Here is a 21,735-nt window from a genome sequence, read left to right as displayed (position 1 = left end):
TCTCTGGCTCCCCACCAGTGTGTTTTGAAGGGTAACGGTAGACATCCACCCATGCCTTAGGTGAGATTTAAACCTGAATTCCACATGGACTGAAGAACACCTGTCAGCAAGTGCTGTGCCCAGAACAGTTAGTTATCTCAGTGCTCGCTCAGTCTGATGGAGCTGTCCAGCGTGCTGCTGGCATGAACAAAGGCACAAACGGGTACCTCGCCCCCTGGAGCAGCGGCTGTGGAGACAGGAAGAGAACTGGCTCTAAGCTGAAAGCAGACAACAGCAGGTGGTCAGAGGTGACCACGGGTGACAGAGAGCCAGGTACCCCGTGCTAGACTGAACGGAGCCTGGCCTGTGTGTCTCCCCGGCTGTCAGCCAGGTCTCACCTGGAGTCACCCAGGGTGACAGGGTGCTAGGACCCAAACTCATGTCCTCTGGAAGAGCGGCCCGTGTTCCTAACCGCCGAGCATCTCTCCGGCTCCTCCCACTCTTCCTCTTCACACTTACCTGACCTGAGCAGGCATCTGGACCCTGAGACTTACAGAACACCAGGCCCTGCCCAGTGTCAGGGCGTCTGTGGGCCACATTGTGCTGCCGAAGAATCCCCAGAAGGGTGACGCCTGGCTGGTCCTCAGCGCCCCAGCCTGAAGCCTGCCCTTGTGGCATCCTTCTAGCCTTGCTCCCTCCTGTCCAGGGCCGTGACGTCATGTGCCCCACCCCCAATCCTCCAGGCTCTCCTCACCTCAGCCCTCCCACATGTCCCTCCTAATGCCTGGCAACCCTGGCACATGGTCCAGGAGTCCGGCAGGGCCACCTTGTCATGCAGCAGCCTTCTCTTCTGGCTCCAGTGGTGGGGGCACCCTAATAAAAAGCTGTTGCTCTAGTTGTGGGGAGCTGACCAGTTCATCAGAGCCTCCTGAGCTCTACGTTCCTGCAAGGCCATTGGTACCAGGCCGGCCTCCAGGAGTGTTCCTGTAGCCCTGGCTGCCCACATCTGGGTCAGCAGTGCACAGTTGTCCACTCCCTCCTGCTCCCCACACATCATCTTCAGACTTCTCTAGATCCTTCCTTTATGGTGTGTTTGTGCATATATGTCTGTACAAGGGCACATGCGTACGGGCATCAGTCTCCAGGAGCTCCCTTTTTAGCTAGGGTCTCTTCTGCCTGGAATTTGCCAATTAGGCTAGGCTGGCTGACCAGTGAGCCCCAGGGGGCCTCCTGTCTCTGCTTCCCCATGCTGGGATTATAAGTCCGTGTCTGGTTTTGTGTTTTCATATGGCTGCAGCGAGGGTGGGGATGTTTGTTTTTAACCCGGACTCTGGGAATTGACCTCGGGTCCCCATGCTTGTTCAGCAAGCACTTTCCTGGCTGAGCCTTCTCCAGTCCCTTTCTTCCTGTCAGTGAACTCCTGGCTTCCCCGCCAGCCTCCTGCCACTCTCCTGTCTGGGCCCAGGTTTCCTAACACTCTCACAGTGATGACGTGCAGTGCTGTTGGGGAACACAGACTCAGGAGAAGACAAGGCCTCACTGGAGTCCAGAGTGGCTATTGAGACAACTGTATTTTCAGCTACTAACCTAGGTCCAACTGGGAACCTAGAAGGTTCACTCTCACAACAGGATGCAAACCATGGGCACAGTAAGCCACCTCACCTGCTGGGGTCGGCAAGCTGGTCACTAGACTGTTTTGCAGGCCACAGTGCAATAGTAGTTAAGGAGTGAGGCTTGGACAGGAGAACATTTTCTCAATTCAAGCAGAAATTCACAAGAAACTGATTCCCATCTGATCCCCTCCCGCACCCTGCTGTCATAGGCCTGGCCTGGGAGACCCCTGCTGGCCACCTGACCTGCAGAGTCTTGTTCTCCAGACTTGAAGCAGGCTCATAACAACTTGAATGGGGAAACCACTAAGCGGCTTGAAAAGTGAACACATAACAACAATCAGAAAGCCACCCTCGTCTTATGCAGGGCGGGGTGGTGGGGTGGTGGGGAGAGGGCCTCCCCAGGGACAGGAGGGCCAGTGTCCACCCCCAGAGTAGTTCTGCCTGCCCGCACTTCAGGGTGCCTTGAGCAGAGGGACGGCTCAGCCCTCATGGCTGGCTGGCCTGGCCATGTCGCAGGGCTTCCTGCTTGTCCCTTGGCACCACCTTCCTAGGTACGGACTCCCCAGAGCTGAGGCTGGCACAGGCATTCTGCTTTACCAGCTTGCACTCTACTCAATCTTCAGCCCTTTGGACTTGAACTCGATGTGGAGAATCTGTGACAGGCACCTTCCGAATTCCTCCAGGACCATCTGCTCGGCCAAGCTTGGGGAGCAGTGCTCCTGCTCTGCCTCCTCGCCCTGAGCCAGCAGGCAGGCACATGTGGCCTCCACTACTTCCCAGGAGATACAGGAGAAGGTCTGCCTGATGAGAGACACAGCCACTCAGTGCCCGATCACTCTAGTTCAAGGATCAATGGCCTCTAGAAGGGACACCTACATCACCTTCCCATGAAGGCCCAGGAAACATCTCAGAAGATCCAGTATAGGACTGGGTCTTTCAATAGCCTAGCACGGGTGGGGAGGGGCTCATGAGGCCCAGCCCTCTCTGAGGAGTGATTGGCAGTTAATAGCTGCTGGCAGAAAAGGGTCATTTTCTTCAGGGATGTACCCACTGGTAAACAGTCCATGTCCCAGTAAATAACCACATCCCCTCCACAGGTGAGAAGCCGTAGTTAAACACAAAAAGTTAGTGTCTCTCTCTCTCTCTCTCTCTCTCTCTCTCTCTCTCTCTCTCTCTCTCTCTCTCTCTCTCACACACACACACACACACACACACACACACACACACACACGAGGAGGAAGAGGACTAATTTGGAAGAGGAGGGTCAGCAGGGATGGGGTGAGGGGAAAGAGAGCAAGAGAGGGACTATCACAACACATTCTACCAGGCATGAAATTCCCAAAACCAGATTTTAAAAGGAGCATGTCCCTCTCTGTTAATCAAAGTCCTTCATTTGTGCCAAGCCCACTGGCCCAGGTAGAGGGAGAGATGCTGTCTTAACACACCGGAAATAAAGAACTAAACAGAGACCGTGTGAAGGCCGGCCTTGGGAGAGCAGCCCAGGGACCCTGCTCAGTGTCATGGCTACTGACAGACCTAAAGGCTCATGTGCCTCAGTGGCAAAGCCCAGGTCACACAGGGCTCAGCCATGTAGGACTTCCAGACCGTCTACAGCTGTTCTTGGCTCCCCATAAGTCAGCAGAGGAGAGCTGGCAGGGTGGCGGCCAGCCTGGGGGTCCGCAGGACCTTCCTGCAGGGCATTGAGAGCTGCAAAGTGCTGTGTGGCTGAGACTCTGCTGTCACACCTGTGGGCATACCATGTGGTCACCTCACCCTGGACACTCTGAAGAGTCCTGGCCTGGTCTGCTCTGTTTATGGCCGGCCATTTCCTCTCTGAGCTCTAGAACAGGGAGACTTACCCAGGCACCTATGAGTGGGGCTCACAGTGACACCCTCAGACAACCTCAGAGGAGGCTGGCCCCAGGAGGAGGAGAGCGTCACGGAGGATGCAGGCTTGGTGAGAGTATATCTCACGGCTTTGACCAAGTAAGCCTGAGTTTGGCTTTGCAGAATGAACAGTTCATTTGTGACACCTGGGTGACCAACTGCATACCATTTAAAGGAATGTCCTTCCTTTGGTTGGTTAGGTTTTGCAGTGTGTGTGCATGTGTGCACATGTGTGGTGAATGGTGCGTGTGTATGGACGTGTGTAACTGCATGCACCTGTGGAGGCCAGAGGTTGACACTGAGTGTCTTCCTTGGTCATTTTTACACTTTATACTTGAGACAAATACATATCATTGAGTCAGGATCCCCTGTCCTTGCCTCCCACGCATTGGGATTACAGGCACCTGCCACAGCTGCCCAGACTTCACAGTTTGCACAGCAAGGCTTTGACCACTGAGTGCTCTCCCTAGAAGGTCCACCCTATTTTCAGGACAGTCTCTCTCACTGGTTGACCTAGAACTCACTGACTGGCTGCCTGGCTAGCCAGTGAGCCCCAGGGATCTTGTCTCCACCCCCAGTACTTGGATTACCAGCACAGGCCATCAAGCCTGGCTTTTTATGGGAGCTGGGATTTGAACTCAGGTCCTCATGATTGTACAGCAGGCACTTTACCTATAGAGCCACCTTTTCCAACCCCTGGAAAGAATATTTTTAAAGAGGTAAATCAAGTCTAATATATCATCAAAGGATGTCTCAGCCTCTGGGAGACTAAGATCAGCGTGGCTTCAGAACTACGCATTGGAAGACATCCAACCACAGTCCCTTCAGCTAAGAGTTCAGCATGTGTCCAAGATACATCTGTGCTGCTGTCCACAGTAAAGAAAGGTCAGGCGTGAGAAAGTGTTTGCCTAGCAAGAGGGAGGTCCTGGGTTCCATCCTTAGCCTAGAAAATGGATGGGAAAGAGGAAAGAGAAGAAGAGGAAGGGAAGGGAGGCTGGAAGGGGGGGGGTAGGACCCAGCATTTGTTGCCAGATCGAACAGGACTCTGACCTCATTCAGAGACATCAGAATACCACTAGTCCTGCTAACAGTGTGGGACACACGGACAGGGCAAAGGGAAAGAAAGGGCAAGCTAAGAAGTCGTGTGTGTGTGTGTGTGTGTGTGTGTGTGTGTGTGTGTGTGTGTGTGTGTACGCCCAGCACAGTGGGCTTCCATCTTCCTTTCCCTCCTGCCCTGAACACTCCAGCTAATGCAGATGTGGCCTTTAAACCTCCTTTGGAATCACCCCAGTCTAATTGTTCACAACACCTACCTAGTTTTCCTCAGTTTTGGAGGTCCTGAGAACATGGCTGGGGACAGATGGTGGTTGCCCTCAAAGTCCCCGGCCTCCATATAGTGGGGTGTGTTCATCAGCATTTTTCGTTCTGGGCTTTCTTCATAGTTTTTGCAAGCAATGCATTTGCAAATCGAAGAACACATGATTCTGGCCTGATAATAGAAAAATGCTTTGTTGAAATCAGGGTTCCCCACCCCCCCACAAGCCACCCAGAACTCACATCTGCCTTTGCCCATCTGCTTGATCAGATTAGTCAGATGACTCCCAGAGGCTTCACCAGGGAGAACATCAGGCATGGCAGTATTAGTGAATGCTCTAGAGGTGGAGGCTGTAGGATCAGAAATTCAAGGTCACCATCCTTGGTCTGGATTGTGTTCCAGACCAGCCTGAACTATATGAGACCCACCTATAAAAACAGAATAGTGTCTTAGTTTTGTGTCCTGTTGCTGTGATAAAAATACCCTGAACAAAAGCAGCTGGAAGGAGAAGGGCTTCCTTTCTCCAGCATGGAGAGGTAGTCAAGACGATAGGAGCTGGTCACATGGGATCCACAATCAGGAAGCAAAGCTGCCGCCGCTGCTGCTCAGCTCCCTCTCTCCACGCACACAGTCCAGGACCCGAGCCAGGGAGTGGTGCCACCCACAGTAGGCAGGTCTTTCCTCCCACCTCGAGATAATCCCACAGGCACACTCAGAGCCCTGTCTCCCAGGTGACAGCACCTACCATCACACTCGGGAAGGAAGGACAGGGACTGTGACTCTTTTTACATCACAGTAAACATCGAACCACACACTGTTCCGGGAGCTGCCACTTGCCTCATAGCACTCACAGTAGTTCTTCAGGCAGCCCGAGCGCTTACAGCTGCACCCTTTGCTGTGTCTCAGCTTGGAAACGCCCAGCCGGCCTTTCCCCATTTTCGGTTGGAAACCCTCAGGATTTCTATCAAGACACGCCTAAGAGAGAATATGGGAACATCAGGAAATGTGTGGGAGCCAGAAGCACAGCTCCATGCAAGAGAAGGCCACACAGGGGAAGCCACTGAGGTAGCTGGGGCCTCAGGACAGGCCGGAGGCCTCAAGGCTTCTATGATAAAGCCCGGAGCCCTTTCTCTGCATTTGATAGCTAGGCATATGCACTGTAGGAAACCAGGGCACTCTCCCGGCATGCCTCGCATCTTTGCCTGAGGCAGGTGAGGTCATGGCATAGAAGAGCTCACACCAACACCCAGCCATCTTTCTCTGTGCTGCATGTTGTCTCTCATTTCATCCTGCTGGCAAACTTGGGAGCTTAAAGCCGTGGGGTCATCAGGCAGACGATGTGTACCAGCTCAGAACAAAGGTGAGGCCAACATGACTCCTTCACTGGAGGGAACCGCTGGTCTTTCCCTCTGTTCACCCAGCTGGCAGTTGCTCTATCTCTCCACTGATGGGCTGTGGGCTTATGGCAGGGTTTGTCTATTATAAATGAAGCTGCTGAGAACTTGCTTGGCAAGTCTCTGTGAGGGTTTCCTCTAATTTCCTTTGGCTGTGTGTTGGGGTTGGGTGACATCTAGGCAACCATGCAGCCGTCAGAGCGTCTGCTAAAGATTTCTCAGAGCAGCTGTATCAAGCCATGTTTCCATCTCTGGCACATGAGAACCCTAAACTCACAGTAACAGATTACACTCACTACTAAATAAAAAGTGACAATTGACTGCCATAAAGCTCAGGGGCATGAAGCTCAGGGGCATGAAGCTGGGAGGGTGGGGCATGAAGCTGGGAGGGGGGGGCATGAAGCTGGGAGGGGGGGCATGAAGCTGGGGGGGGGCATGAAGCTCGGCACATGAAACTTGGGCATGGCCATTTTCTTTCTCCTCTGGGCCTGGCCATCTCAGAATTGGTAATAGTTCTAAATGATGTACCTGCAACTCAAGAGGAGGAATGAAATTGTTCTGGGGAAAAACAAACCAGACAGATTCAAGGCTCAGGGCTATTTTGTTCCATTGAACAGGATACCCTCAGGCCTCAGCTGATGGCTCCTGAGGCCCCTGGAAGTATCTCCCTGGAAAAGTTGCCAGGCCCAGCCTAGCTACCCCTCCCATTTCCTGGTCCTTGGGCCCACAGGAAGGCATAGATGCAGCAGGATCTTGCAGTCAGCCTGCAGCTTCATTGCCCCTTGAGAAAGCCTAGATCCCCTTGCACCTGAAGCTAAAGGAACCAAAGTTTAAAGTCTATGAGGCCCAACCAAGTGCTTCCCACCCACAGGTGATACACTGTACCTCCCTGCACAGCGCCACCCAGAGTTATGAACCCCGAGCCAAGACAGGCTCTGTGCTCTTGAGTCAGAGCCTCCCAGACTCGGCTGCAGCCCCGAAGCACCCCTGGCTGCTGGGTATCACTGGAGCCCGGGTCACTGCACCCGTCTGGGCTTCTGCCTGAATTGGACTCTGGAGACCGTTCACCGGTAAAGCTGCCAAGTGCATTACCTTAATGGCTTTGAAGCGCTCGAGCTCATGGCGGAGGTTGTTGCAGCTGCAGCTGTTGCAGAAGTCCCCGCTGGCGAAGCAGTCGCAGTATCTGTGAAGGAAAGGCTCACTGAGTCCTCAGGTACAGGCAGCCTGAGATAAGCACAGGCATCAAGGACAGGTGACCCAGTTTAGGGGCTTCCTCTGGACTTTTCATATGAAAATCAGAATTGGAGGTGGGGTGTGATGTCTTAGGACTAACACAGGAGAAAGACAAACTAGTAAAGCCATTGGTTATAATGCAGCAGTCTGCAAATGAGCCCCATTTCCTGGAGGACATGCTGTCCGTCATCACACACACACACACACACACACACACACACACACACACACACACACACACACACACACACACACCCTCTGCTCTCCTCTAATCTTCCTGGCACAGCAGTGAGGGGACTACCAAGCTGCTGGCCCTTCTTCCCAGACTGTGGCTTCTCCTTTTGGGCAGCACTGCTCCCCTCTGCCACCAGCCCTGACCTGACACGTCAAGTCAAGTTGGCATAGCAACCTCAGTGGCAGCAAGGAGAAGCTGGGCACGGCACTCTCCCTGGTCTCAGGCTCCTGCACCACGCTCAGCTAGGGAATCTTGTATAAGGTACTGGCATCATCTGCCATCAGTCTACCCCCATTGTTACCTGGGAAACCTCATGGAAGCCACCACTTAAATGTGGTGTCCCTTTGTGTTGGTGAAGCACCTGCTGCCTCTGGTACCTGCCAGCAGCCACTCTAGATCTACATTGCTCCAGGGTGGCTGAGGGCAATGCTTTCTGGGTCATCCTGCCCTGGTGCTTATGAAGAGGTAAGAGTGTTCAAGGACATGCCTGGGATGTCCTGTTCCATGTTCCCTCTAGAGGCAGCAGACCCTGGAGCTGGAGAGAACAATTTGAGAGCCACAGCTCCAGGGAGAAGTGAAGACACTCTCTGGGGAAGCTCATTCACACCAAACCGCAAAGAATTCCTTCACCTAAACTCCCCACTGATGAAATCCACAGGAAAAAGCAGCCACAGAACACAAGGTGACCAGGTGAGCAGAAACTCAAGAAACTCAAGGGACTCAGACAAGTTGGCGCCTCAGATACCAGTGCTGTGAGCTCCAGTCTCCAAATGACCCAGTGTCCTAACATGGGAAAGAAGAGGGAGTACAGGCCTGTCACCCCAACTCTCAAGGAAGGGAGGCAGGAGGATCAGGAGTTCAAGGCCAGTCTTGGATTCATAGCAAGTTTGAAGTCAGTTTGAGCTGCATGAGACCAGGCCTGTCACTCCAAGCACTTGGAGGCAGAGGCAGGTGGATCTCTGTGAGTTCCAGGCCAGCATAATCTACGTAGTAAGTTCCAGGACAGCCAGGGCTACAGAGAGACCCTGTCTCAAACAAAGAACCCCCCTAAAACAAACAAACAAAAAACCCTGCTCTGTAAACTACATACACTCATTTATAAACCAACCCCCATTTCAGAGTGTGCCCCAAAGAGGAAGAGGCCCTCAGCCCAGTGAGAGGCCCCTTCCTGCTCTGTGAAATGATGGGGCAAAGGTCATCCACATAAGCAGCTGCCCCTATGAGACCTGGATCAATGACTGCCAAGAAGAAACAGTGGCACTACCCGAGTACAGGAAAAACCATGACAGCTACAAACAACCAGGGGACCCTGGAACATGCACAGGACAGCAGAGCGTGGAGGAGAAGCCGGGGCCATCACTGATGTACCCATAGGAAGGTCAGTGGCCTTGCTGGGGAGGGGAGATGACCCTGATCTTCCAGCAAAGCTAATTCTACAGTGCAGCAGGAAGTGCATCCTACACACAGCATCTTGGGGCCCTGCATTAAAGGCAGTGGCTGCTTCCCATTTTAATCCTTACCCAGCCAGAGCTATTTTGGGTGGCCCCTGCATAGCGGGTCCTGAGGGGAAGGCAGCTCCATTGACAGTCGATGGAAGAGCTCCGTTATCAACCTGCATGGAGGCAAAGGCAATAATGGTCTCTTCAGAGTGTGTGTAAAGTGCCAGCAGCAGTCCCTACAGGTGCAAGTCACAGTCCCATGGCCAGGCTTCATAGCCACAGCAAGCTCACCGACTTTGAGCCTATAGGCTGAGACCATCTTATAGCTTTGGCCAGGTCCAGGCCTAGGGCCCCCGAGTTCAAAGTCTCTGACCATGGGGCTGAGGAGGACAGTCAGGGTGGGGTGAGGCCCAGGGCTGCAAGGACAAGATAGGGAGCAGTGTGTACAGCTGTCACTTGGAGGCTGCTGACACTGTCATTGGAGCACTTTGTGTCCACAAACAAGTAGTTGAAAACACAATTAGTTACAGATGTCCACAGACTAGACGTGTTCCCAAAGTATTAGGTTCTCAGAATAACAAAGAGGTCTTAAGTCTCACTGGCAAACACTGTTCATTTATTTTTTAGACTTTGTAGCTGGACTCTATCTCTATACCCATACCTTGCCCACCTGTCCAAAAACATCCCTGCTGTCAACACTCAGATGGGCACCCTCTATTCCTCCCCACACCTTGCCAGCACATCTCTCCCATCTTGCATTTGTTCAGGTGGAGGGCCAGCCATGGGAACCTCAGGGACTCCCTTTTCCACAGTCTCCAGACCCTCACGGCCCTGTCGCTGGTCTTCTGTCTAGCTAGGGTCTGACACAGGTGTGAAGGGACAAATACATAGTAATTACTTCACTATTGATTTTGATGTTGTTTTTTAAGACGAGGTTCTATGTAACCCTGGCTGGTCTTGAACTTGCTATATAGATGAGGATGACCTTGAACCCCTGATCCTCACATCTCCACTCCCCAGCTTCTGAGATTCCAGGCATGTGTCATGCGGCCTGGCTCTCACTAGCCTGGAGAACCTCAGAAGTACACGCAGCAATACACTGCCAGGAGACGACCTGAGTGTTTGGACCTGAATGACTCACCTGTGTGATGAGATTTAATTTTGCTGGCACTGGCAGAAGTCTTCCCACTAAAGTTGTCATTGGCTTAGGGAGATCTGTAGGAAAACAACTGACATGAACTGACAGCAAGCATCGAAAAGTGGGGTCCACAGGCAAGGCTATTCGACTTATCCTGATTTAGTCAGTGTGTTTAATTTTTATTTATGCACCTGTGGGGATGTGTGGGTATATGTTGTGTGTGTGTGTGCAGATGCCCACGGAGGTCAGAAGAGGGTGTCCGATCCCTGAGTGCAGGGTTACAGTTACTTACATGAAGTGGGTGTGAGCTGCGGCCTCTGGATGAGCAGCAAGTGCTCTTGACTGCTAAGCCATCTCTCCTACCCCTTGCTTTCAGACAGGGTCTCAGAGAGCCGGTACTCAGCTCACCATCTATGTGGTCCTCCTGTCTCCACCTTCCAGTGCTGGATTACACACATGCATCACTGCCCCTGAGGTTTGTGATTTTTCTATAGACCCTTTTGGATCATTGTAATTTTTTTGTGTGTTTTTGAGACAGGGTTTCTCTGTGTAGCTTTGGAGCCTTTCCTGGAACTCGCTCTGTAGACCAGGCTGGCCTCCAACTCACAGAGATCCTCCTGCCTCTGCCTCCCGAGTGCTGAAATTAAAGATGTGTACCGCCACAACCACCCAGCTGGGTTATTGTAATTTTTAAACTTTTATGGTCTTAGCTGTTTTTTTAAATCATAAAGCTGCTGGCCTGAGCATTGCAGAGGTCTACTATACTGAAAAAATGTTAACACCCAGCTTCTAACACCACGTGCCAAGGTGCCCTTACATGACACAGTGAATTTACTGGACACCTTGAGTCATTTTATACTTTCAACAGAAGCCTAGTGATTTGGATCCAAACTGTTGGATCCATGACTTTCAATTGATGCATCTCCTTTTCTTTGCATTGTCCTAACTTGTTAGGCTATCAATGCTTTCTAAGCTCTCTAGATGAAACCACCTGTACTTTGGTCCAAAGGCTCCATCAGGGTATAGCCCCACAGAGCTAGTGTGTCCTTCTCCTCCTCCCTGCAGCCCTCCAGCCTGAATCTACTTCCTGCCCTGGGCTTCTGTATCCTTTCAGTGAGACAGACTGGAGGCTGCAGGTGTGCTACAAGCAGCAGGGGAGGGCCTTTGGGGTCATTTGTTGAGTTGGTGTCATGGGAGGAGTTGGCTGGGTGACTATCGGGTCACTCCTGATGATGAAAGTAGAGGGACCAGTCTTACTGATCACCTGCTGTTTCCATTAAAGCATCAGTAATTTTGCTGGGCAGTGGTGGCGCATGCCTTTAATCCCAGCACTTGGGAGGCAGAGGCAGGTGGATCTTTGTGAGTTCAAGGTCAGCCTGGTCTACAGAGCGAGATCCAGGAAAGGTGCAAAGCTACACAGAGAAACCCTGTCTCGAAAAAACAAACAAACAAACAAACAAACAAAAAAAAAAAAAGGAAGAAAGAAAAAAAAAGCATCAGTAATTTAGAGCACATGTGAGCAGCCTGGCCTCCAGGCATCAGGCAGGCTGATGTTTCAGGTTAGCCACCTCTGCCCTGACTGGAGGAATGAAGCAGAGCCACCCTGATGAGAGCTGCCACTTGCTAGAAGGCAAGGCAGTGGAAGAAGCCAGACAGGAAGGCTTAATGTGGTCTGGACAGATTAGGCTGTGGTGGTTGATTTTGTTCCATTCTCTGACTGCTATTGTCTGGGTTTGTCCAAGCACTCATTTAATACACTAATGACCTGTTTCTTTTTTCTTTTAAAAAGATTTATTTATTTATTATGTATACAGCATGTACGACTGCAGTCCAGAAGAGGGCACCAGATCTCACTACAGATGGCTGTGAGCCACCATGTGGTTGCTGGGAATTGAACTCAGGACCTCTGGAGGAGCAATCAGTGCTCTTAACCTCGGAGCCATCTTTCCAGCCCTGACCTGTTTCTCTCTCTCTCTCTCTCTCTCTCTCTCTCTCTCTCTCTCTCTCTCTCTCTCTCCTCTCTCTCTCTCTCTCTCTCTCCCTCTGTGTGTGTGTGTGTGTGTGTGTGTGTGTGTGTGTGTGTGTGCGCGCGCGCTCATGTGTGCACTTGTATGTGGAGGCTAGAGGACAACCTCAGATGCTGTTCTTCAGTAACCATCCACCATCTTTTCTTTCTTTGAGGCAGAGTCTCTCACTGGGCTGGGACTCTTGATAAGTAGCCTAGGTTGGCCTGCCAGCTACTGACAACCTCCTCCTAGCCCCTCACATCCTTTGATACAAAGCCTAAGAGATTCCTTTGCTGCCCCATCCCTCACCACCTCCAGTTGGAGCCAGGGCAGCGTTTGTGCTGTGGTACCTACCTGACTGTGGGAAACTGTTCTGGTCGTCATACTGAGGAAGCAGATGGAGCGCTTTGAGCTCCCGCGTGCCACAGTTGTCTATGCAGAGCATCTGGGCGCCTCCTTTCAGCTGACAGATCACCTGAAATGACAGGGTGAAGAGGGTGAGGGACTCCAGTTTGGAGCAGGAATGGAGGACTGAGGACTTTCCCCCTGGGGTTTAAGTGGGGGGAGGGAGAAGGTGGGTGTGTTCTCTGTCTTCCTCTACAATAACTGCTGTCCCTAACCTCCCATGCATTCCTGTGATGTTTCCACACACTCAAGGAGCTCCTGCATCCTCTGAAGGACTTGGCTGAAGGACTACGTGCCTGTGCACAGGGATTCCTTCCTGATGGCCTTCAATCCACAGCCTTGTGAACAGGGATTGGGCTGTCTCCTGAACCCCAATTTCCCACTCTGAGACCCTTGGGGGCTGAGCACATCTGTAGAATTAGCTTTAATTTGCTGTGTGTTCTTTCCTGCCACAGAACCAGGCTGCTATCTAACAGGTGGTTTTATGCCCATTGACTTTATTTCCCCCAAATCCAGTTAGAAAGGTAAAGCCAGTGACTGGAAACTCCTGAGAAACCGTGCTGAGCTTACAGGGTCTGACAAACGCTGCCAGACCCCATCTGGGTTCTGACTGCCGATCTTCAGCAAGCCATGGATAGCTGCACATCAGGGCCACCAATCCAGATGCTGGGGGATGCAGCGCCCTGCACACCCAGCTGCTCTAGGGTGTGGTGTGGACACTGGGGGAGGAGCACTCAAACAGGCACAAAGGACAAGGTCATCTGAATAGCGCCCATTGACCTGCTAGAAGAGCAAAAGCAGGTTCCAGGGCAAACGCTCATGTCGTCCTCACACTGGAGAGGCCAGCACCCTGCACAGCTGTATTCAGAGGGCGATGCAGCCATGTTCCAGCGTGCACTCAGCTGGGCATGGCTCACACCCCAGGAAGAGATTGCAGGTGCCACCCTACAGTGTAGAGGGAGTCAGAGTCCTTTGTCCTATGGCTTCTCTAAGGTCGTGGGAAAGCTCTGCCATCAGAACCTGGGGTTTCAAATAAGTCTTGGACACAGAGGGGTATTAGTGTTTGCACCCCAAAGACAGGTTTCACAAGGACATTATTTCCAGTATTTCTGGGGCACAGTCTGCCTTCGATTAGGCCTCATCTGGAGGTGCTGAAGGCTCTGAGGGCGCACTACGTGTGTAGCCCAAGCTCGGCTGAAGCACTGGTGACTCCCTGATGTCCCCTGAGCAGTTCTAGAAGCATACCATGCAACACCCAGGGCTAAGACAGGCAGAGAAGGGCTGCCTGCAGAGCTGGGGGAAGGAAATGACATCACACAGGTACACTCCCCACACCCTACACACTGGTGTCACTGGTAACCTGCAGGCAGGAAGGCTGCAGAAGCACAGCCTTGGGCCAACCAACACTGCAAACCTAGGCGTTCCCTAGTCCCCACCTCAGTTCCTAACTCTGGACTCTACATGGACAGTGTGACTTACGGCTGCTCCCCTATGGGACACAGCAATGTCCCAATCATTATTTGATTTTCTGAGGTGGGGTGGAGATGAGAATCTTGGGGGTGAAAGGTGAAAGGTGGAGGGCTCAAGTTTACTCTCCCCCTTTGTAGATGGATAAGCGAAGAACGGGGACTTAGCAGGTGAGTGACAGTGGACAGGGGTCTTTGACAGGCTGAATGATATCTTTTTTTTTCCCCCACAGTTACCATGGGGCTGGAGTCTTTCTTCCGGGGGCAGCCGGAAGCTTCCTCTGCCTCCTGGGATGATGGGAACTTGCAGCAGGATTCCTGAGCCAGAGGAGTCTGGAAGGCTGCGTCTTCGGGGCTGCTGCCTGGCACGCTGCCACCCGCTTCCTTGATCTCAACCTGGAAAAGCAGTGGCGGTGACAGAGTGCACAGGCTGTGTGCTGCAGTGTCAGCACACAGGACACTCAAGTCAGAGCAAAGTGCTGGCCCTCTACTGAAACCATTTCCCCTGTGAGAAAGGAAGAAGGGAATACGCCAGCTGAGCAGCCCCAGGACAGAGGCCTCTGAGGACAGTCATCGGTCCCAGGGTGTGGAGAGGACTAGAGTTAGGAATATACTGAGAGCCTGCATCAGAAAGAAAGAAATAGGACCAGTAAGATGGCTTAGTAGGCAAGAGCACTTGCCACCAGCCTCACAACACGAGTTTGATCCCCAGGACACACGTGGTAGAGAGAATCATTCCTGTAACTTGTCCTGTGACTGCCACGTGTGTACTGTGGCACTTGCAGCCATACACAAATGAATAAATCTAATTATAAAATAAACAAGACAAAATTACATTTACGCCGGGCGGTGGTGGCGCACGCCTTTAATCCCAGCACTCGGGAGGCAGAGCCAGGCGGATATCTGTGAGTTCGAGGCCAGCCTGGGCTACCAAGTGAGTCCCAGGAAAGGTGCAAAGCTACACAGAGAAACCCTGTCTCGAAAAACAAAAACAAAAAAAAATTACATTTACTAAGAAGTGATGGGATTTAAAAGCAGAAAAGTCCCAAAGATCACAAAATTTACATCAAACTTAAGTGGCCCCAACCTTAGAAGACAAAGCACAGCTAGATTTTGAGTGACAGCTTTACTCAGACATTTCAAATTTTATGGAAATGCAGAAAACTTACTTTTTGTGTGTGCTTGCTGCCTTGGGAACTCGCCAGAATTAGTTCACTGGAGTCTCACTGACATGACTTCCCTGGACCCACAAACACACAATTGCTGGCCTCCCCATCAGCACCAAATATCAGAACCATTAGTTTCATAGCAGAAACCCGCTTTCCGAGACTGAACCTAAATGTATGGACTTGTAGGGGAGGATTCCCAGAGAGAGAGCCAGGTGGGCTGGCCTACACCTGGAATCCTAGCCCCTTTGAGCTACTACAGAGGAGCATGAGTCTAAGATCATACACAGAGCTCAGGGCCAGTCTGGGCTGCATGAAACTCTGCCTCAAAAAACCAAAACAATCCATGGCCAGACTTCAGGTGGAGCTCCGGGAGTCCATTCGGCGAGAAAGGGGAGGGATTGTATGAGCGAGAGTTGTTGAGACCATGATTGGAAAAAGCACAGGGACAAATAGCCAAACTAGTGGAAACACATGAACTATGAACCAATAGCTGAGGAGCCCCCAACTGGATCAGGCCCTCTAGATAAGTGAGACAGTTGATTAGCTTGAACTGTTTGGGAGGCCCCAGGCAGTGGGACCCAGACCTGTTCTCAGTGCATGAGCTGGCTGTTTGGAACCTGGGGCCTATGCAGGGACACTTTGCTCAGCCTGGGAGGAGGGGACTGGACCTGCCTCGACTGAATCCACCAGGCTGAGCTGAATCCCCAGGGGAGTCCTTGCCCTGGAGATGGGAATGGGGGGATTGGGGGAAAGGTGGGGGGGCAGGAGGAGGGAGGACAGGGGAATCTGTGGCTGATATGTAAATTTAATTAAATTATAAAATAAAAAAATACAGAAAAAACCAAAACAAACAAAAGGTCTACAAAAAAGATGTTAGTGATTCCCTCTGAATAGTTAATAGAAACAACAATTCCATCTGTTTAAAGGGTAAATACACCTCCCATGTCCTATCTTTTTTTTAAATAATGAGTTAGGACATAGTCTCCAACAGTTCAAAGAGAGACCTGAGAGACAGCTCATCAGTTCAGAGTACTTGTTGCTCTTGTAGAGGACCTGGATTCAGTTCCCAGCACCCACATGGTGGCTCACAACTGTGGTAACTCCACTTTCAGGGCATCTGGCACTATCTTCTGGCCTCCATGGAAACTGCATGCACACAGTGTGCCTACACATAGACAAACACATGTTTTAAAAAATCTTCAGGGCTGGAGAGATGGCTCAGAAGTTAAGATCACTGGCTGTTCTTCCAGAGGTCCTGAGTTCAATTCCCAGCAACCACATGGTGCCTCACAACCATCTGTAATGAGATCTGGTGCCTTCTTCTGGCCTGCAGGCATACACGCAGGCAGAACATTGTATACATAATAAATAAATGAAAAAAAAAATCTTCAAAATTTTCAAAGAGCTGAGTCTCTGTTTTGTCGATCACTGATCTGTTAAACCTGGATGACACTGAAAGAGGCCTTGCCTTCCCCTCTGGCTCACTGCCTCCCCCTTCCCCTCTGGCTCACTGCCTCCCCCTTCCCCTCTGGCTCACTGCTTCCCCCTGCCCCTCTGGCTCACTGCCTCCCCCTTCCCCTCAGGCTCACTGCCTCCCCCCTTCCCCTCTGGCTCACTGCCTCCCCTGTTCCACTCTTAGGGAAGGGAGCAGGGCTCAGGACCATCAGACACAAGGTGCCCGGTGAGCTTCCACTAATGGTAAAGGGGGCTGCTGGCATCTGGAACCACTGGACACTTGGAAGGAGGCCTCCGCCTCAGGGTAAGGCTGGGTTAAAGTTCCTGTGGGGAACTTTCAATTAAGCAGGGAACAGGATTTTTGGACCCTGAGCTCCAGCAGCTGTGACTTGTGCTCTACAAAGCCAGACTCCTGTCATCTCCACAGCAATTCAAAAACTATCCCGTGAGAGCTTACTCTGGACCTGACATACTTGACTGGATGAGGAACCCATTTTCTTTCCCAAGCTGGGTTTTATTGGGGGTTAACACATGTGCTGGGCTTCCTTTAAAGAGCTGATTCCTTCATTTTGGCAAGAAAGCAGAAGGGCTGGGGATGTGACTCAGTTGGGAGTGCTTGGCTAGCATGAACTGGGTCCTGGGTTTAATCCCCAGCATTGTATAAAGGTGGGTATAAGCCCAGCACTCAGGAGGTGGAGGCAGGAGAATCAGGGGTTCAAGGTCATTCTCAGCTACATAGCAATTTCAAGGAATAGTAGCTGACTGAGAAGCAGCATTCATTCACACTCCATTACATAGGTTTGAAGAACCCTTATTTTACAGAGGAGGAAAAATCATCAATTAATCAACTCCTCAATACATTAAAGTCTCTGGTGTGAACAAGTATGTATGAATAAACCCAAACCTATAGGACTAGGCTGAAGACAATCTGCAGAGTACACAAAAGGCCCTGGGCTCCATCCCTCAAACCGCCTGGGCGGGGTGGGAACGCACAAGTCCAACAGACCAGAAATGAATGAATGATTCCCTGGCTATGCGATGCTAAGCAGGTGTCCAATACAAACACCTATTGTGATGGCAACAGTTATAAACTCTTCTAGCGGGGCACAGTCACCTGCAGGGGAAAAGGCCGGACAGGGAAACTGAGAGGTGCTCGAGAGGCACTCTCGCGGGGCGGTGCATCGCCCGGACTCCCTGTGAGCATGCGGTCTGGGACAAGACCCCCGGGGTTTGCACGCGGAGACAAGGCGCGACGGCGCCCCCTGCCGGCGCTTACTGGGATCACGCGCACTCCTGCGCTCAGCGGCAACAGCGCGGGCCCGCGCGCACCGGGCAGTAACGACGACAGCACGTGCACGCTGTAGGCGGATGGCGGCGCGGCGTCGTCTGGGTTGCGGAGCTCAGGCAGCCCCGGGAAGTCGCCGAGCAGGGCGGCCGGTACCTCGGCGCCCGGCGAGGGGCTGAGCGCGCGCAGCAGCTGTTCCCCCGGCTCGGTGGCGCCCAGGTAGGCGTCGGCCAGCACAGGCAGCTCATCCCGCTCGGCCGCACCCGTCGCGGGGCTCAGCGCCAGCCCGTCCGTAAACCCGCGCTCAGGCCCGAACAGCTCGGCGCCCAGCTCGTCTTCGGGGCCCGTCATGGCTCCGAGCAGAGCGTCCTCCATGGTCGTGGGGACCCGAGAACCGCGACCCGACCCGGCCGCCCAACTGGCCTCGACCCTGAGAGGATGTGCGGACCGTTGACCGTTAGGGACGGGGCGGGGCCAGGGCCGTGGTGGGTGGGGCCTCGGCCAAGCTGACAGCAGCCTGGGTGGTGGTGGGTGGGGCCTGTGGTGGGCGGGGCCTTGCCGTGGAGGGTGGGCTCTGGACCGTGGTGGGCGGGGCCCGAGCATGATGGGCGAGGCCTGGGCTGTGGCTGGTGGGCAGGGCCTGTAGTGCAGCCTTTCTGTGTGCTTGGATGGAGGCTGGAGGGACCGGCTCTCCAGGGATCAACCACTACTCCTGCCCCCAGTGGGGAAACTGAGGCTCCCAAGGTGGTGGTTTTTTTTTTTAAACTCCTGAAAATTTCATACGCGAGTACTGTATTTACATCATTTCCATCGGTTTTTGTTTTAAGTCAGGATCTCACTAGGTAGCGCAGGCTGCCTGGAACTCACAGAGAGATTCACCTGCCTCTGCCTCCCAAGAGTTGAGGTTAAAATCATAACTGATTCCAAGGAATTTGAAGCAGTGCTAAGCGGGCCTCCTAGCTTGACATCTGATCTCTGTCTCTCCAAGATTATTTTTAGTGTGTGTGTGTGTGCGCGCGCGCGCGCGCGTGCGTGCGTGCGTGCGTGCGTGCGTGCGTGTGTGTGTGTGTGTGTGTGTGTGTGTGTGTGTGTTGTGTGGTGCCTGAGGAGCCCAGAAAAGGGTGTTGGATCCCCTGGAACTGGAGTTACAGATGGTTGTAAGTCACCATATGGGTGCTGGAAAGTGAGTTTGGTTCTCTGCAAGAACAGCAAATGCTGTTAACCTCGGAGGCATCTTCCAGCCTATTTATCTATTCATTATCTATTTATGTATATAGTATGGGAGATTGAATTTAGGGTCTGCTGCATGCTAGGCAAGCACTCTGCCTTTAAACTTGTTACTTTGTCTCAGCCTCCCTAGCAATTGGAATTAAAGTCCTGTACCATAAGTCTTTGCTTTCAGGTTTTGTTTTTATTTACAGTTATCGTGTATGTGTGTGGATATGTGTGGATACAGCATGGCATGAGTCTGAAGGAGAGGAAAACTTTCCAGAGTGGAGAGATGATTCTCACCTTCTACTGTGTGGATTCTGAGATTGTATTGGCTGGTTTTTGTTTGTTTGTTTGTTTGTTTGTTTGTTTGTTTTTTGTTTTGTTTTGGGTTTTTCGAGACAGGGTTTCTGTGTAGCTTTGGTGCCTGTCCTGGATCTTGCTCTATAGACCAGGCTGGCCTCGAACTCATAGGGATCTGCCTGGCTCTGCCTCTCAAATGCTGGGATTAGAGGTGTGCACCACCACCGCCTGGCCTTGGCTGTTTTTTTTTTGTGTCAACTTGACACCAGGTAGATTCATCAGAGGAAGGAGCCTCAGTTGAGGAAATACCACGATGAGATCCAGCTGTAAGGCATTTTCTCAATTAGTGATCAATGGGGGAAGGCCCAGCCCATGGTAGGTGGTGCCATCCCTAGGCTGCTGGTCCTGGGTTCTATAAGAAGGTGGGCTGAGCAAGCCATGGGAGGCCAGCCAGTAAGCAGCTTCCCTCCATGGCCTCTGCATCAGCTCCTGCCTCCAGGAACCTGCCCTGTTTCATTTCCTGCCCTGACTTCCTTCAGTGATGAACAGCAATGCTGAAGTGTAAGCTGAATAAACCCTTTCTCCCCAACTTGCGTTTTTGGTCATGGTGTTTCGTCACCACAACAGAAGCCCTTAGACAGGGGTCAAACTCAGGTTGTCAGGCTTGGCAGCAAGCCTTTATACCCACTGGACCTTCTCATCAGCCGTTTTAGTTTTTCTGAGACAGGGTCTTGTTGTGTGGCTCTGGTTGGCCCGGTACTATTTAGTCCGGGTTGCTTTCCTACTTGAAGTAGTCCTTCTGCCTCAGCCTTCCTGAGTGCTGGGATTACAATTGTACGCTACTGATCTCAATTAAATTCTTTCTCCTTCCTTCCTTCCTTCCTTCCTTCCTTCCTTCCTTCCTTCCTTCCTCCCTCCCTCCCTCCCCTCCCTCCCTCCCTTCCTTCCCTTCCTTCCTAGGCTGGCCTTGAACTTACTATGTACTCCAAGTTTGATCTTGAACTTATTTTCTTACCTTCACCTACTGAGTGTTAGGATCATAGGTGTGCACCACTATGCCCAGCTTATTCGGTATGGGAATTGAACTCAGGACTTCTTGCATGCTAGGTAAGTACTCTGTAGACTGAGCCATATCCTCAATTTAGCAGCAAGAATTTCTTTGCAACTTCTCCATTCCCACATCCATGGGAAGCATTCTACACAGTGTTCTGGCAGCTTCTTCCAGTTAAAATGAGGAGAGCCCCCTATTCAGCAAGCCTCCCACTAAATGTTTAAATGGGAGACAAGGCTGACATCCTCTTGTCCACTAGACTGTCCTGTCACGATGCTTCCTATCTCCAACCTTCTCCTGCTGTCTATGAACACATGTTCCACAGCTGGAATAAGCACATCACTGTAGGGGACAGGCCAGGGAATCCTGTTGCACTAAGCCAAAATCCACCCAAGAGCATGGTAAGGAGTCTTAGACACCTACCCACCAGATACACACAGATGCTGGTGTGTCACCAAGCTGGTCAGACCATGCCTGGTAATTCTGTGCCTGATGCTGTCTCTAGTGGGTTGGTCAAAGCTGGCTCTGTCTTGTTTTGTTATTCTTGTTGGTCTTAGCTCCAATCCACTCCCAGCTGGGTCTTCTACCAGCTTCCACTCTTCACAAATGCCTCTTGGAGCTCTTGCTTTTTTTTTTTTAAATAATATTCTAAGATTTAAGTTCTAATGTGTATGAGTGTTTTGCCAGCATGTATGTCTGTGTATTATGTGCATGCCTGGTGTTGGTGGAGGTCAGAAGAGGCTATCAGATTCCCTGGAACTGGAGTTATGGGTGGTTGTATGTTACCATATGAGTGCTGGGCATTGACCCAGGTCCCTTGCAAGAGCAGCAAGTGCCCTTAACTGATGATCCATGTCCAGCTCCATGTTGTTTAATTTTATGAGACCAGGATAGTCTGGAACTCACTATGTAACCTAGGTTGGCCTCAAATCCATGTATGATCTTCCTACCTTCCCCTTCCTAGTACTGGGATTCAGGGTTCATGCCATCATTCCCAGCCTTCACTGGAGTTACAATACTTCGTTCTCCAGTTGGCTGTCTTGGACTGGAGCTGACACCCAGAACTGGTGGTGGGGAGTCGGATCTGCATTCTCAGTGCCTACAGCAGATGTTCAGGAAAGCCTGTGGAGGAAACTCAGTGTTGGACTGAGAG

At 51.8% G+C, this 21,735-nt stretch overlaps 1 protein-coding gene across 3 annotated transcripts; it reads right to left on the bottom strand.

The window, feature by feature from the left end:
• Positions 1-1,531: 1,531 nt before the first annotated feature.
• On the bottom strand, positions 1,532-18,528 carry Tesmin (testis expressed metallothionein like protein). Of its 3 annotated transcripts, none has more exons than XM_006980494.4 (9): positions 18,011-18,528; positions 14,348-14,506; positions 12,594-12,714; positions 10,237-10,310; positions 9,177-9,268; positions 7,281-7,371; positions 5,632-5,769; positions 4,793-4,968; positions 1,532-2,393 (listed from the first exon to the last, which is right to left on the bottom strand). In XM_006980494.4, the coding sequence occupies exons 1-9, from the start codon at positions 18,392-18,394 to the stop codon at positions 2,201-2,203; spliced, it is 1,428 nt and encodes a 475-aa protein (XP_006980556.1). In that variant the 5' UTR covers positions 18,395-18,528; the 3' UTR covers positions 1,532-2,200. The 3 variants fall into 3 exon arrangements, with proteins under 3 accessions (XP_006980556.1, XP_042114243.2, XP_076412471.1); XM_042258309.2 differs by having other exon boundaries at positions 17,849-18,514; XM_076556356.1 differs by lacking the exons at positions 1,532-2,393; positions 4,793-4,968; positions 5,632-5,769; positions 7,281-7,371 and having other exon boundaries at positions 9,173-9,268; positions 18,011-18,512.
• Positions 18,529-21,735: the final 3,207 nt, after the last annotated feature.

Source organism: Peromyscus maniculatus, chromosome 1, assembly GCF_049852395.1.
Source record: "Peromyscus maniculatus bairdii isolate BWxNUB_F1_BW_parent chromosome 1, HU_Pman_BW_mat_3.1, whole genome shotgun sequence".
NCBI lineage: Eukaryota > Metazoa > Chordata > Mammalia > Rodentia > Cricetidae > Peromyscus > Peromyscus maniculatus.
Note: the sequence above shows the minus strand (reverse complement) of the source record. Positions and strands in the feature narration are given on the sequence as shown.

Coding starts and splice junctions, on each gene's coding strand:
- Tesmin (XM_042258309.2), bottom strand. CDS start 18,394: ATGGAGGACGCTCTGCTCGGAGCCATGACGGGCCCCGAAGACGAGCTG. Junction 7,372..9,176: donor CCCAAAATAGCTCTGGCTGG/GTAAGGATTAAA, acceptor TTTCCTTCACAG/ATACTGCGACTGCTTCGCCA. Junction 4,969..5,631: donor ACTACTGTGAGTGCTATGAG/GCAAGTGGCAGC, acceptor TTCTATTATCAG/GCCAGAATCATGTGTTCTTC.